Below are 15,050 nucleotides of genomic sequence, written 5' to 3'. Positions count from 1 at the left end.
CGGACAGGGAGTGGCTTGATGTGTTTTGCTGCTGATCCGACTAACACGCTGTCACGGGCACAACTGCCGGCCTCGGGGGTCCGTGCGTCACTCACTCTGGGGGCGAGTGAATGGCCGAGTGGTTGAAGAGGGGGGGAGGGGTGGAGGGCGACGGGGGTGGAGGGCGACGAGCGTCGCCGTGTGTGCGGTGTGGTGTCTTGCACGGTGATCCGTGCGTCAGGCAGCCTGGGCGTGCGGCCCCGAGGCGCGAGGCGTCGACGAGGGGTCTGTGCTCAGCGAGAGAAGGAGAGAGCGAGAGGGCGTCGGAGGCGGCCAGCCAGAGGAGGAGAGGGGCGCGAATCAAAGCTGCAGCGCCCGACTGACTGACTGACAGACTGCCAGACTGACCTGACACTGCCTTCCCTCGTCACTCGCCCCGCCCCCCCTCACCCCGCCCCCCTCGCCCGTCACCGTCGCCGCCGCCGCCGCCGCCACCAGCGCGTCTTGTTCTTGTCCCCCGCCTGTGCTCTGTCAACCCTACTCATTCACCACCCACCGCTCTTACGCCCCCCCGCCCAACTCTTCACGTGCCCCTCCACCTCTTTGGTCCACGCGTCGCTCTCCACACGTCGTCGTCGTTGTCGTGTGCTCTGGCTCGCGCCGCCGCCTGGGCACCGGGCACTGGACACTGGACACTGGACACTGGGCGCTGCACCCCACCCCCACTCGGTCGGTCCTCACCCACCCAGTGGATCGCCCGTCACTCTCAAAGTGTCACTCGCCGATACACTTTCCCCCTCTCGTCCGGCTCGATAGTCTTTTCTCCTCCTTCCTCCTTTCCATTCGACTCATTCACTCACTCTTTGTACACCATCATTGGCCTCCAACACGCACCTCTGTACCCACCTCAGCCTGCACTGTCCACAAGCAAGTGCCCTGCACCACGGGCTTGACCGCTCGCTACCCCCGGCAGACCAATCGACGGCTGTCTTGTGAGTTCTTGGGCCGACTTTGGTAAGTTGTCGTCCTCGACGGCCTTAATCATACTGACCCTCCCCACGACCGTCAACACGTACTTTGGAGTACTCCACAATGGCTGCCTTTGAACCGAGCACGGTGGACGGCTCCCCAGAGCCAGCCGACCGCGACCTGCTCCCCACCGCCCCCCAGCACTCGGACACGGCGAGCTCTCCCTCTGATGGCGACGTCGAGCCACAGGCTCCCCGCTCACCCACTTCTCCCAAGCCCAAGGCCGCTGAAAGCAACTCGCCTGTCGCCACCCCAGAAGTCACCTCGCACCTTCCTCCTGCTCCTCCAGCACCGTTCTCCCCACCCCAGCACAATGTTTACCCCGGGATTGACCAGGGGATGCCGTCTTCCCTCGGTATCACCTTCCAAGGCCCTCCACCCATGCTTCCCAACGGCAGTGAGCCACCACCGCCGACGGGCTGGCAGGCTGGGCCTATGTTCCATATGGCCAACGGCTACGTGCCCTACCCAGCACTCCCGCCCGGCAGCTTCCAGGACCCCACCGCCCTCGCTGGTGATCCAGAAAGCACCATGCCTCGCCCTCACCCGTTTATCGCAAGTACCTGGGTGTAGAATGATTCTCTCGCTTACAATGTCCAGGGGCAACCTATCATCTTCCTTAGCTCCATTCCCCCGGCGGTTCACCAGAGCGACCTCTTAGACGTCCTTCAGAGGGACGGGATCACCTCGGTCTCAGTCAACATTCACGACGCGGTGCCCTACGATGAGCGCGTGTGGCCAGACGTGTACTATGACTGGATGCCGCGTAACGGTGAGTCCCGACTTCAAGATATCAGTCTGACCCCGTAGGGACACTGCAGTTCCACACCATGTACGAAGGTGAGAGACCCAGCTTGCTCAGTTCAGGCCACTAACTTCGAGCAGCCGAGAAAGCTCTCAGTCTGCTTCACCACCACCCGTATCTTGCCGCCCACCTCGGCATCCTCGTATCCCCGTTCCCTCCGCCCAACACGCTTCCAGAATCGACAGCTGCGCCACGTTTCATCCGCCCCCTTCGTTTCGCTGGGTCGAACCACCCTACTCTGCCTACTGAAGGTCAAGTCTATGACCTCATTCGCTCCTGGGGCGCGATAAGGGAGGTGTCCGTCACTCTTGAAGTCAGTCGGCCCCGCGATCTTCCTGAACACATCGATGGCGACGTGCGCTGGAGGGCCAAGGTGGTTTTCTGGCACGACGACGAGGCCACAAAGTTTGAGACTGAGTTCCAAGCGAAGGGCCTTCTCGTGGAGGGCTGGCTAATGTGAGTTGGCTTATGGTGGTGTTTGTGAAGTCACTCTGACCAGTCCAGTGATGTGCGCAAGGACCCGTCCTACATTGCGATGGCCCCAACCGCGGTCGAGGTTTATCCCAACGCCAAGTTTGGACCGCCACTGCCACCGCTCCCTAACGGTACGCCATTCGCCCAACTGCCACCATTGCCCCACGAGATGTTGGTGCAGCAGCCGAGCCCCTCGCCGGGGCAGCCATCACCGCAAAGCCTCCCCGCGCATCTAGTCCCACTCCCCGTCGCCCCCTTCTCCCCGAGCTTTGGTAGCCCAATGGTGCTGCCAGGCAACGAGATGGCGCCCATGGTCCCTTTCCACTGTTGGCCCCACGGGCCACCTTCCCCAGCTCCACCTTTCCCATCGCTCAACCACTTCCCGAGCCCTTACCACTCACCCTTTCCGCCCCCTCTGCCGACCGTTTATCACGACGAGACTCAAGCTTCTGACCAGCCCTACGGCCATGTGGCAGACCCACGCCTGTTCAATGGGATGCAGTTTGTCCGCCACCCAGGAGACTTTGCTCCTGGTTCAGGCCAGACTCTGCCGCCTCAAGTCCTGCAAGGTGTCGCCTTCATCCCGCCCTCGCCTCCCCCCTCGGCCACCAACTCCGCGGTCCCGTGGTCAAGGCATAACAAGCTTGCAGGCCCCAAGCTGCCGATGTCGCCCCCGCAGCTCAACACCCCGCCGGTCGGCAGCCCACAAGAGAGGGGGTGGATGACTCCCAAGGCAGGGAATCGCCACCTCCCTGGTGGAAGGAACCCCGGCAAGAATGGTGGAGCCATGATGTCGAGGGCGTGGACTACCGGTATCGTCGATGCTCCAGGGCAAGGAGGAAGCCGCTTCAGCGTGGTCCCAGACGGAAACACTGTCATTCCTCACGGCGGTGGCCAGTACATCCCTAATGGCCCTGGCTCTTCGCGCCCGTTCCAGCCCATTGACTTCTGCAATCTCCTGGTCAAGGTGCGCTACACAACTCCCTCAGAGCTAACTAGGACAGAACCTGGATAGCGACATCAACGGTCACTACCTCGGGGAGATGTTCAACCAGGTGAGTTCAGGGGATACAGAGTCATCTCTGACACGCTCAGCTGGGTCGAGTTACGAACGCACGGGTGATGCGCGACGATCAGAGCCGGTCTCGCGGGTACGGGTTTGTCAGCTTCATGACTGCGTCTGAAGGTGAGAACGCGACTTTGACGCGCACTGACTCATCAGCGGCACATGCGTTGGAGAAGATGAACGGCGCGCAGTTCGGAAACCAGCGCCTCGTGGTCCAATATCATCAGCCGCGCAACAAGAGCTTCGGCCCAAAGCAGAACAGGCGCTTCAGTGCCAACGCAACAGCCTCGGAGGCCAACACGACGATTGTGCGTATGGAGTACCCCTTCCCTGTGGAGCTGACTGCTCAGGCATCGATGGGTAGCCCTCGCGGCGGGCGCTTTGGATCGCCTCGTCCCCCATTGCCCTTTGTGGGCGACAGCAGTCGCAGCCGAAAGCAGTCCAAAGATGGCTCAATCGAGGGCGCGCTCCTGAAGAAGCACAATGGCGACAAGCCGCCCCAGCCGAAGCGATCGCAGACGGAACTCGACGCTCGACTGAGGGCAGAAATCGCCCGCATCGACCCCACGGATGCTGGCACGATTATGGCGATAATGAAGGCTTCATTCCAGCACGGCGATCTCGAGCGGTGCCTCGAAAGCAAGGCCTTCCTCGTGACCCATTACGGGACCGCCAAGAAGATGCTCGCCCGCCACCACCAAACCGAGCACAAGCCGTCGCCAGAGGAGAAGGGGAAGGAGAAGGAGAAGGAGAAGCAGAATGAAAAGGAGAATGAGGCGCATACGCAGCCATCACCGCCGGCCGAGCTGGCCCCGAAGATTGAAACGCGGCCAGCCTCAGCTGCCCCGAGGGTCGAGCCCTCAAAGCCGGAGACCGTGGCAGTTGACAAGTTGAGCCTTGCCACGCTCAGTGGCATGTCAGCGGAGTCGATCATCAACGCGGTCCAAGGCCCGCAGGGAGATGCTCTCCTCAAGAACCTCGGGGTGGTCAAGGCCGCTCGCCCTGATCCTCCTGGTTCGCCTGACTGGACTCACGACATGGCCTCAAAGCCGCCGGCGGAGCGCAAGGTGCTCATCTGTCGCCAGATGTGCATGGTAGTCGACGTAGGTTTGGGAGTCGTAAACAAATCTGACCAACCCAGAACAAGAGCATTGGCGGAAAGAGCAGGGCGATGAAGATTGCCCGTGACATTGTCAACTCGGAGAGCAATGAGCACGCGCTCATCCAGTTGTGAGTAGCCGGGCGAGATACCGCTGACCTCAAGGGTGCGTTATCCTGCCATCCTCCAGGCCAAGTTCTTCGCCCTGGCCCAAAAGTCTTTCGCGTCTGCTTCCACCTGGGTGTAGCCTGAACGTCGCTGTATGCCTAGGTCAGCTCAGATACCAGTTCCAGTTCGATTCCCGCATTCTCGTCATCGTTACGTGTCAGTGGTCCAGTTCCTTGAACCGCTGCGATGTAGTTTCGTGATCATGATGAGGTTGTACAAGTGCATGCAAGGTGCCGAAAATGACGAGGGGTCTGAGGCGTCCCGTACAGCCGAGTTCCCAAACACACGCAGACGCGCTATGATGTGAAGTTGTTCTCGCCCCAAGCTCCGGCCAGCATCGGACCAGCACCGCCGCGCGCAAGCATGGGGCTTGGTCCTTGTCCAGGAGGACCGAATGGCGGCCCTCCTGGTCCGCCCATACCCGGCACACCGCCGCCGGGCATTGCGGGAACACCACCGGGCATCCCTCCTCCGCCTCCCATCAGCGCCATGGGGTTGATCCCGCCGGGCAGGCCCGCAAACTGGTTCTGGCCCTGGGACATTTGCAGCATGGCGGGGTTGAGATGGAAGCCGCCGGGCCCTCCTTGTCCACCACTCTGGTCACCACCAGCTTGTGCCAGAGCCAGAGCCTGGGCCTGCACCTGGGCTTGCGCCTGCGCCTGTGCCTGCGCCTGAGCCTGCGCGAGACGAAGGTGCGGCGGCAGCATGTGCGGTGGGATCTGCTGGGGCTGTTGTGGTTGCTGCCCCAGCATTTGTGGAGCTGGCGAGTTGGAGTGGGCGGGACTAGGCGGAAGATGCGAGGGGTTCATTCCTGGGGTGCCGGCCGGCGAGCCATGAGCAAAGTTTGGCGGGAACTGGGCTGTTGGCGTGGGCGCGTTGTGCGGTGTCGACGGCGATGGCGAGGGCTGGGGGAACGGGAAGCGTCCCTGCGGTGGTGCTCCTGCACTGGGGCTCGGGGCCGCGGCCGAGTGAGCCGAACCGGGCCGAGGGAAGCCGCCAGGAAGAGGGGTTGACGACGCTGCTGGTGTTGTCGCAGCCACTGGCGTAGGTGCTGCAACTGGGGCAGGGGTTGTAGGTGGTGCAACGACGGTGGACGTAGCTGGCGTAGCAGGCAACTCACCGTTCGGCCCTGCAGAAGACCCATTTGGAAGCTTGTCCACAGGCTTGGCCGAAGCGGTTGTTGCCGCAGCACTCGTGCTGCCCGTCGCAGCGGTCGTGTCAACAGGCGGGAGCCGCTTGGGGGATGGCGGAGGAGGAGTCGCGGGTGGTGGCTGGCCCTGCGAGTAGTAGTCCTGCGACTGGCGGTCGAACAAGAGCATCTGGGTGTTGTAGTCCCATTGTGGTCCACGGTCTGAACGAGCTTGCACAAGCAAGTGGTTCCTGCAGGTCAGCGAGACTCCCACAGCCATAAACTCACCAGTAGGACGCCGACTCCTGGATGCTGGCCTTCTCCGCCACCGTCAATGGGAGCTGCTCGCCCTTGTGCTTGCCGTGGAGCGGGGTGGGTGGCGCAGGTGTTGATGGGGTGCCGGGCTCCTCGGGTTCTGGCTTGACAGACGCGCGAGGTGTCGACAAGCGCGGCGTCATTGATCTTGCGCGGTTTGCCAGCGCCAACCTCTGCTTCCAGTACACCTGCGCGATAGGCGTGTTGCTATGCGAGCCGGACTTGATGCGCTTTGCTGGTGGGGGCGTCACCGGCGAACGCCGGTCAGGCTCGTCACTTCCCTCGGCCCGTTCGTCGCCTTCTGGAGTCCCATTCTCCACAGTCTCGACCACATCGACCGCGTCGACCGCATCGGCCGCCTCAACCGCCTCAACCGCCTCAACCTCAGGCTCCCCACTGCTTCCCTCGTGGCATAGGAGCGCGAGGTACTCGTCGCGCTGCTCTGGTAGGAGGAAGGACTCGATGTCAAAGGTGTGGCCGCGAGAGTGGGCAATCTGCTGGGCCATGAGGAGCACATCGAGGGACGGGGCGTTGGGCGGCGCCTTGCCCGGTGATGATGAGCCTGGCTGGCTGGCTGACGCGAGAGCCGGGTTGGGGGCTGGGAGATAGAGTGTGGTATTTCGCCGGGGCTTGTGTGTGCGCGGCATGGCTGGAGATGGGTTCGGAGAGCAGTCGGCCAGAGGCAGTGATGACGAGGCACAGGAGGCGTGCACCGACAAGTTGCCGGCTTCGGTGCGCACCGGATCAGAGTACCGCGAGTGGTGCGAGGTTGGGTGGCAGGCGTCTGGATGGCGCTCTCCGTGTTGCGGCCGAGGCGAGGGGCGTCGGGGTTTCGCACCGCCGTCACGCGAGCTGGTACAGTGGCTGGCGGATCGAGAATCGGTGCGAGTGCCTAGTGTGACGTCTAGAGCACGCTGTTGATCGACCAAATGTGGCAGCAGGCGGATTGGGCTCGCTTGTTGTTGTGGATGCGGGCTTTGGTCGACTCGTGAGCCAAAGTGTGGGTGGTGGGTATGATGGCAACAAGGGAGATGGAGTGTCAAGTTGGCCCCGCTGCAACGAGGGCAACCAAGCCACGGGCCACGGGGCTCAGCAGGCAAAGGGGCCAGAGTGAGCCTGAAATGTAACACGTGGGATTGTGTCAGCCTCACTAGACCTTGACTTTCCCTTCAACCTCCACAGGCCGTATGACGCGCGCGCGCGCTAGGAGACGAGACGATCCGCAGTGAGCAAAGGGCGACAGCGTGCAGCGTACAGCAAAAGTCGGGTCGCCTCGACGCTCGTCGCAACCACACATACACGACAATCAACGACAAACCGACATGACTCGGCCATAATGCTGGTCAACATGGCACGTTCAGCATCAAAACAGCGCAGCCTGGCGACGGCGGCGTCGGCGTCTTTGAGGCAAGCCTCGTCAAGAGCACCGCCCATCGCCTCGTCCCTCCTCCGAACCGTCGGCCTCGTCGCCCTCCTCCTGGCCGTGTTTGCGCCCGAGGCCTCAGCACAAGCATCATCCAGCGAATCAGAGGCGCCATCATCAGCGGAACCCTCGGAGAGCGGGAGCCAAAGCCAGTCGGCCAGCTCATCACATGCCTCGTCGAGCTCGCCAGCGCCAGTCCCAACACCGACCGGTTCAGCCAGCGCTGTCGCCCCGACCTTGAATGTCACCGACCTCCACTCAAACTTTACGCTGCCCGTGTTGAACCGCACTCACCCTGCCGTGGTGGTGCAGTTCCCACAGGAGCTCAATGGCCTGTCGGTCGTGTTCAACATTGCGTCGCTCGGTGCCAACAAGTCGGAGATTCCCCGCGTGTTCGTGTCCACGGGGACGGACGGCGGCGGCACGGGGTACGACTACACCATTGGAAGGGGAAAAGACGACCCCGCGAGCGGTGGGACGTGGCTCGGCGACTGGAATCGCCGCGACTCGGACCGCGACGCGTGGGAGATATCGTGGGACCAGGGCTTTGGCAACTGGACGTACGGGCTCAACTGGAGGACACAGAAGTTTGACCCCGATGCGCCGAGCATCAGGCCAAGCATTCTGGTGGGCCGCGGGATCCAGGACGACATCATGCTAGACCCGTCGGCGATCAGCGATGGCAACGTCGAGGTGTTTGTGCTCGTGTCAAATACCTGTGCGTCGCAGCGGCGTGACGGTGACTGACTGCCTCAGATGACAACTCGACGGGCATTCCTGGCATGTCGGCGGAGACACCGTTGCTTGGGGATACGACATCGAGCTCGGTGCTACTGTTCTCACCGGTGCTGCTGCACGAATCGATCGCAGAGCCCCAGTACCCAAACTACACGCTGCCCAAGGCCGAGGTCGACCTGCCGCAGTGGGACGAGGCGGACACTGTGACGAGGAATACAAGATTTGTCATCCTCCCGACCGAGCTCTCGCCTGCCAGCGTCGGCCTGGGCAACTCGATCGCGGCCATCGACAAGGTCGTTCGCGACCGCAACCTCACGCTGCTCAACGCCACGAGGTCGGGCACGCAGTGGATGAACGTCGAGAACTTTGACGGGTTCAGGTACTGGGGCTACTTCCAGGGCCTGCAGCCAGAGACAAACTACACGGCGTGGCTGGTGGAGGACAACACGTTCATCAAGAGCGAGCCGTCGTGGTTTGCCACGAAGGAAGGTGAGCTGCCCACTGTTCAGCGATGACTCGAGCTCACACCCCCAGCAACATTCGCCTGCCCCATCGTGCTCCCGAATGCAATGTGCCCGGGTATCGGCTACGCATCACCTGTGGCGGAATTGAATGCGAGCGGCGACGGCCTCACCGCCATCCCAGAACCGTTCGCGCAGGTTCTGGAAGAGAACCTCCAAGGGTTCGAGGTGTCGCTCAACACGATGGCGTGCGGGCGAGACCGGTACTCGTGGAGCTCGACCTGCCTCGACTGCTACATGGCGTACCGGGACTGGCTGTGCCGCATTGTCTTGCCCCAGTGTGCGTCAAACAGCCCTCCCGAGTTCATGAACGCGGACCCCAACGGGCCAACGAGCCCGTTCGTTGTACCCCGGACCAACAGCAGTCGGCGCAACCCTGACCCGTTCCCCGCCTACACGACCGACTACAATGAGCTGCAGCCGTGCATCTCGACCTGCACGGCTGTGGACCGCAAGTGCCCCCCGACACTCTCGTTCGACTGCCCGCACCGCAACTTCAACGCCAACGAGAGCTACGCCTTTATCGGCAAGAGCAACGCGAAGAACGACGGCGTCGGCGCCAACGGATGGCCAGCGACGGATGTCTGGGGGAACAGGTGGTGCAATGCGTGAGCCATCGCGTCTTGTGTCTGTGAGAAGGCGGTCAAGCACGAGGTGGATGTGCACATGCGCGTGGTAAAGTCGCGCGTCGCACTATCGGTGACATTGACGTTCGAGGCCCCAGGCGGCTTGTTACCGCATTGAGCCATGAACGCCGGGGCGAGTCAGGAACCGGGAATCAAACGGCACCCACGTGGCCGCCAGACCCCGATTCGCGATCGGCATGTTCCACCATTCCTCGCCATTGTTTATTGCTGGGCGACGATTGTGTGTGGTGTTTTGTATGCATAGCACCTTGAAGTTGTGGTTGTGTACAATGATGTATGATTAGAGTGCCAGGGCGCAAGAGGCTGGGTGATGGGTGTTGATGGGTGTGTGGAACGGTGGGAAGAGGCATTGTCAACAAGCGTGGCGCTTCTCGAGCACTCGTCGGCCTCGGCGTGGGGTTGAGCGAGCTGAAGCGGCGAACAATGGGAGCGACTGGGGGCATGGATCGGCGCAGTTCTTTCCACGATGCACTAGCCAAGCGAGTCACCATGCGAACCAGCACCTAAAGCAGCATGCATGCTTGATGCGCTGCGGCATGACAGAGGCTCGCAAACACGAGTCGACCCGGCCATGTCGTTGACTGATGAGGTGACGTGTGACCATAGCCCGGTGGGTCAAGTCTGCGCGACTTGGCGGAAATAGACGCCTCGTTTGAAAAATAATCCCGCTAACGCCGTCCAGGCTGGCTCCCAGCCGCCTGCCCAGCCATCACTGTACAGTGCGGTGCAGTGCGGCTGCGTGCCCAGACTTGCTCGGGACAAGGTGCCACCGCGAGCCACGGGGCCACGACGCTGCCACCCACCCACCCACCACAAGCGGGCAGGCTCGGCTCGGCGCAGTGGCGATGGCGCGGGCGAAGATGTGCGCCCCCCTCCGGCACCCCCTCTCACCCCCCCTCCCCTGCACCCCCCCACCTTGGCTTGAACGTCGTCTGCGTGCGCACCAGCCAGCCAGCCGCCGGCCCCGTTACCACGACCCGTCCCCGTCGACCACCCCGCCCGCCGCCCGCCCGACCGCCCGCCCAACCAATATACCGTGGCAGCACGAAAAGAATCACTCGACTCCCCCCCCGTCCCCACCGTCCCCAACATCAACGCAGACGGCACCCACCACATCTCTCTTTCTCACACTAACTCTTCACCACAAACACCGACCTCGACACAAACCACTCCGACAACAACCAACAATGGGTGAGTGAAAACGCCGTCGTCGTCGGCGCCGTCGCCGGCGGCGGACCCCGCGCGGCTAGCGAAAACGAATGCGGCGCTGACATGGACTCCCACAGCCCGTACCAAGGTGAGTTGGAGATGATGAATCCACAAGACGAGTCGGGGGAAGACGAAGAGGTGTAGCAACATGCACAAACCACCCCCACCCCACCACTCCGTCGCCGCCAAGCACAACACCGCACTATGCAACCACCCCACACACCGCCATCCATCCATCCACGGATGCATGCATGTGTGCTGGGGAGCGGCGGCGGCGGCGCATGCATGGCGCGCAAGCATGCATGCCGGTGCTTGGGGGTCTCGCCACCCGAGCCCCAGCGGGGTTCATGCACGTTCCCTCCAGGCAGCTCCGCCCCACCGCAGCAGGTGGTGACCGCCGCTGTGTTTGCGCACCCCGCACCGCCTTCTCGCCATCCAACCACAGCAACTAACATGCGCACAGCAAACCGCCCGCAAGTCCACCGGTGGCAAGGCCCCCCGCAAGCAGCGTGAGTTTTTTGCTTGTTTGTCGCCGAGCCAGCCTTCAGAGCTGACTCGACTCCCTTCTCCGCTCGTCGCCGCTCCCCATCCCGCTGCATTGTTCCACGACGTTCCCCACGCCGCGTCACCTCACCTCCACCTCCACCCACACAGTCGCTGCCAAGGCCGCCCGCAAGTCTGCCCCCTCGGCCGCCACCGGCGGTGTCAAGAAGCCCCACCGTTACCGCCCCGGTACCGTCGCTCTGCGTGAGATTCGTCGCTACCAGAAGTGAGTCCAGCTCCACCGCAAAGACACATGCGCTAACTCTACAGGTCCACCGAGCTCCTCATCCGCAAGCTCCCCTTCCAGCGTCTCGTCCGTGAGATTGCCCAGGACTTCAAGACCGACCTCCGCTTCCAGTCGTCGGCCATTGGTGCGCTCCAGGAGGCTGCCGAGGCCTACCTCGTCTCGCTCTTCGAGGACACCAACCTGGCTGCCATCCACGCCAAGCGTGTCACGATCCAGCCCAAGGACCTCCAGCTCGCGCGCCGTCTCCGCGGCGAGCGCTCGTAAGGTGGTCGCGGGTGTTCTTTAGCGACACTACTGCGCGCGGCCAAGCGCCGCTGCGCCTGTTCACCCCTTCGTTTTTCGCTCTCCTTATTAGCAATACCCTTTTTCGAGCGGTTATGGCTGTTGTCTGTTCAATAGCGGCCGTGAATTCGATGTAATCTATGTTACTAGAGGGCGGCGAGCGCGCAGCGCGAGCCGGGCGGGGGGGTATGGTGGGGCATGTTGTGGTGGCTGAGGGCGGTGGGCGGTGGTGGCCGTGGCCGTGGTCGTAGTCGTAGTGGTGCATAGTAGTACAGGTACATGTGGTGTCTACAGAGGCGGGGGGGTCATGGCTCGACGTCGACGAGGTCGTCGTCGTCATCGTCGTCGTCGGCGCCGTCGCCAACCTCGCCGGCGTCCCCCACCCCCGCCCCGTCCCCGCCCCCAGCCCCAGCCCCAGCCGTCCCAGCCCCCCCAGCAGCCCGCAGCGCCCTAGCCGCAGCCAGCATATCGCGCAGCGCCGCCACCTCAGTGCGCGCAGCGTACAGCCCGAGCGTGGTCTCGCCGGACCCGACGCTCGTCGGCCCCTCGGGCGCCTTGAGCGTCGCGGCCAGCGGGCGGGGGATGGCGTCGGGCCCAGGCGGCCGGAGCACGCTGGGCGCGGCACGCGTCGCGCGCAGGTAGAAGACTGCTTGGCGGAGGATGGCTTGCATGTTCTGGGGGCGTGAGCGAGCGGGCGAGCGTGAGCGAGCCCGCGGCTGCGTTGGCCTCACTCGCCGCTGCGCGGCTCGTTCGGCACTCACATCCAAGTTGCGCATGTACTCCTCCACGGCCGCGCGCGCCACCAGCCCGGCTGCCTCGTCCTCCGTGCCCGCGCTCACGAGGTGCGCGATCACGGGCTTTACGTTGAGGAGGAGCGCTGGGATTTCCTGCGGCCGGCGTCAGTCGTTCCCAGGCTGCGTGGGCTGCCCACCCACCCGCTCCACGTTGCCCAGCGCCGTGAGCAGCACATCCGCGTTGAGCTCGGCGTCGATGATGAGCGGGTCGGCCCAGTCTTCCGTCGTCGCCATTGTGTTGGGGAGGCGGATGGGATGAGTGGTGCGTAGAGGCGAGTTTGTCTTGTTGCTGCTTCAGGGTCGGGCGCCTTGCCTCCACTACTTGCCACTACTCGAACTACACAACCACCAACCTACACTTCCCCCCTACCCCTCCCCCCCCCCCGGCTCGCGCTTCGCGCTCGCCGCTCACGCCCGCGTCATTACGTTCATGCATATGACACATGCCGAACAACCAGCACAACTAGAATATCTACATCGCAAACGGAACGGAACAGTCAAGGGGAATACACGGCCGCGCCTAGCGCGCAGCCTGCTGGTCGCGGCCAGTCGCGCGGCTGAGCGAGCGCAGCATGCTGCCAAACACGCCACCGCCGCCGTTGCCACTGCCGCGCCCGCGGTCGTCATTCGACACCGTGTGCATATTGCCCGCGCCACTGGGGGTCAGCTGTGCCCACTGCGTCCCACTCACCCTCGGCCACCAGAGCGGACGCGCGCTTGCCCGTCGGCCGCGGCAATCTTCTGGTGCGCCTCGCGCTCCTCAATCGTCAGCGTCGAGAGGTCGACGGGCTCAAACGTCTGCCCGACGCTGCCGGCTCCACCGCGGCCAATGGGGCGCCTGATGCCAGCGTCAGTGCTTGTCCTGCCCCGCCCACGCTCGGCCCACTCGGCCCAGCCCAGCCCACTCACTGGTGATCCCCGTCCTCCCGGTCATACTTTGCCTTGACGGCCTTCTCGTACAGCGCCTCCTGCACGCGCTTGCTCGGGTCCGCCTCGTGGCCCTCCTCGACAATGTTGCCGTAGCCGCCGCGGCCAGAGTGCACCGGGCCGACCGACTCGCGCATCCGCGAGCGCGAGCGCGACTCGCCCCGGGCTCCTGGGTCGCTGGCGCCGGCGGCGCCGCCGCGGACGGCCGAGCGCGAGCGCGAACGCGAGTCGGAAATGTTGCCGGCGCCGCCGCGGCCAGACGAGAAGGGCTTGTCCATCTCGCGGCCGCGTCTCTCGGCGATAAGCTTCTCCTGGAGGGCGTCCTCCTGGGCCTCGCTGATGGCGTCGCGCTTGGGGTCGCGGGACGGCGAGCGAATGTTGCCGGCGCCACCACGGCCTGCGTGGATAGCCTGTATCGTCAGCTTGGTTATGAGGTGGACACGCCGAACTTACACGCTCAACGGGGCGGGGCGAGAACTCGCGGCCGCGCTCGTCGGCGGCGCCAATGTCGGGGCCGACGCTCGACTCGCGCACGAGGTTGCCGGCACCACCACGGCCCGTCGAGACGATCGGGTCGCGACCGCGCTCCTGACTCATGCTGCCTGTGTGGTGTGAGTTGGTGTTGGTGGGTGGAAGGTGAGGCGGCGTGTGGGGTGGCGAAAGTGACAAGTATGAGGACTTGGTGGGCAGGAGAGACGATGGATAGTGTGGTGAGAGGTGGAATAAAGGGCGAATGGGAACGAGCGTTTGGACCGACAAGCAACGAGCGGGGGTAGACTAGGCGCGGGGCAGTGGGTGGTGGGTGGTGCGCGTGGCCGCCGAGCGTCATACTCGCCGCGAGCGAGGGCTCTTGTCTTGCTCTCGTCTTGCGGCTCTGCATGCACGCCGGCGTGCATGGCAGCTGCAGCCGCGTACGTAGGGCAGAGTCGCCCCGCGCCGCCCACCTCACACCCACCCAGCCTGTAGATCCAAATCGGTCGCCATCGAGTTGCACTATCTCCTGCCGCTTTCTGATTGGCCACCCCACACCCATTGGGCCAAAAGCGCACCATCCCAGCCAGCGTCGACTGCGACCCCCAAACGGCGCCGCGCCGAGCATGCCCGCCCGCCAGCCCGCCAGCCAACGCATGCAGATAAGCAAGCGGCGCGCACATCCTCCCCGCGAACGCCAATCGCCCCGTCCCCTGTCGGTCCCCGGACCTTGTCGGCTTTGCAGGACGCGCACGACGCGGGCTAGCGCGACGCGGCTGCCCGCCAGAGAGCCCGGGCCAAACAGACGACGACGACGACCTCGTCTTATCTCGCGCGACCTCTTCCTTTGGCCCCACACCTCGCACGCCTCGCACCAATGAACACGCCCGATAGCGACGCTACTCACGCCAGAATCCGCCAGCAGACGGCGACCGGGTGCGTGTCGACTCGTCGGGCGCCCGTCCGGGGCTCAGAGCCCGGCTCATGCGGTCCCGGAAGCTGGTAAAGTTGGATGTCGACGGCGTAGCGCTCACGCCCGAGCCGTGCGTCGGCACCAGCGTCAGCTCGTCGCCCGCCTCGCGTCGTATTGGGCCTGTCGTGGTCATGGTGGTGTGTGTTTGTTGCTGCGAGCGTGAAAAGTTGGCTCCTAGTTGTGCAGCCAGCGCCGAGGCCCCGACTGGCGG

At 63.9% G+C, this 15,050-nt stretch overlaps 6 protein-coding genes across 6 annotated transcripts; 3 read left to right on the top strand and 3 right to left on the bottom strand.

The window, feature by feature from the left end:
• Nucleotides 1-1,071: 1,071 nt before the first annotated feature.
• Nucleotides 1,072-4,699, top strand: Q8F55_008910 (uncharacterized protein; the record flags this gene model as incomplete). The annotated part of the gene is made up of 10 exons (XM_069357290.1): nt 1,072-1,575; nt 1,609-1,780; nt 1,819-1,848; nt 1,894-2,269; nt 2,318-3,254; nt 3,292-3,342; nt 3,383-3,473; nt 3,510-4,456; nt 4,495-4,583; nt 4,618-4,699. The coding sequence occupies 10 exons, from the start codon at nt 1,072-1,074 to the stop codon at nt 4,697-4,699; spliced, it is 3,279 nt and encodes a 1,092-aa protein (XP_069205227.1).
• Nucleotides 4,700-4,916: 217 nt separating this feature from the next.
• On the bottom strand, nt 4,917-6,711 carry Q8F55_008909 (uncharacterized protein; the record flags this gene model as incomplete). The annotated part of the gene is made up of 3 exons (XM_069357289.1): nt 4,917-5,677; nt 5,741-6,000; nt 6,038-6,711. The coding sequence occupies 3 exons, from the start codon at nt 6,709-6,711 to the stop codon at nt 4,917-4,919; spliced, it is 1,695 nt and encodes a 564-aa protein (XP_069205226.1).
• A 689-nt stretch (nt 6,712-7,400) lies between these two features.
• MID1 (stretch-activated cation channel mid1) lies at nt 7,401-9,358 on the top strand (the record flags this gene model as incomplete). The annotated part of the gene is made up of 3 exons (XM_069357288.1): nt 7,401-8,205; nt 8,244-8,714; nt 8,760-9,358. 3 exons carry the CDS (start codon nt 7,401-7,403, stop codon nt 9,356-9,358), a joined length of 1,875 nt encoding a protein of 624 aa, XP_069205225.1.
• A 1,222-nt stretch (nt 9,359-10,580) lies between these two features.
• HHT1_3 (histone H3.1) lies at nt 10,581-11,656 on the top strand (the record flags this gene model as incomplete). Its single annotated transcript, XM_069357287.1, has 5 exons — nt 10,581-10,584; nt 10,680-10,690; nt 11,066-11,111; nt 11,257-11,371; nt 11,416-11,656. 5 exons carry the CDS (start codon nt 10,581-10,583, stop codon nt 11,654-11,656), a joined length of 417 nt encoding a protein of 138 aa, XP_069205224.1.
• Nucleotides 11,657-11,979: 323 nt separating this feature from the next.
• Q8F55_008906 (uncharacterized protein) lies at nt 11,980-12,702 on the bottom strand (the record flags this gene model as incomplete). The annotated part of the gene is made up of 3 exons (XM_069357286.1): nt 11,980-12,348; nt 12,436-12,561; nt 12,610-12,702. The coding sequence occupies 3 exons, from the start codon at nt 12,700-12,702 to the stop codon at nt 11,980-11,982; spliced, it is 588 nt and encodes a 195-aa protein (XP_069205223.1).
• Nucleotides 12,703-12,988: 286 nt separating this feature from the next.
• Q8F55_008905 (uncharacterized protein) lies at nt 12,989-14,972 on the bottom strand (the record flags this gene model as incomplete). Its single annotated transcript, XM_069357285.1, has 5 exons — nt 12,989-13,124; nt 13,160-13,306; nt 13,378-13,805; nt 13,849-13,997; nt 14,774-14,972. The coding sequence occupies 5 exons, from the start codon at nt 14,970-14,972 to the stop codon at nt 12,989-12,991; spliced, it is 1,059 nt and encodes a 352-aa protein (XP_069205222.1).
• Between the last annotated feature and the right edge of the window lie 78 nt (nt 14,973-15,050).

The sequence above is a fragment of the Vanrija albida genome, assembly GCF_041260175.1.
Source record: "Vanrija albida strain AlHP1 chromosome Unknown contig_7, whole genome shotgun sequence".
NCBI classification, from domain to species: domain Eukaryota; kingdom Fungi; phylum Basidiomycota; class Tremellomycetes; order Trichosporonales; family Trichosporonaceae; genus Vanrija; species Vanrija albida.
This window is presented reverse-complemented; position numbering and strand designations above follow the sequence as displayed.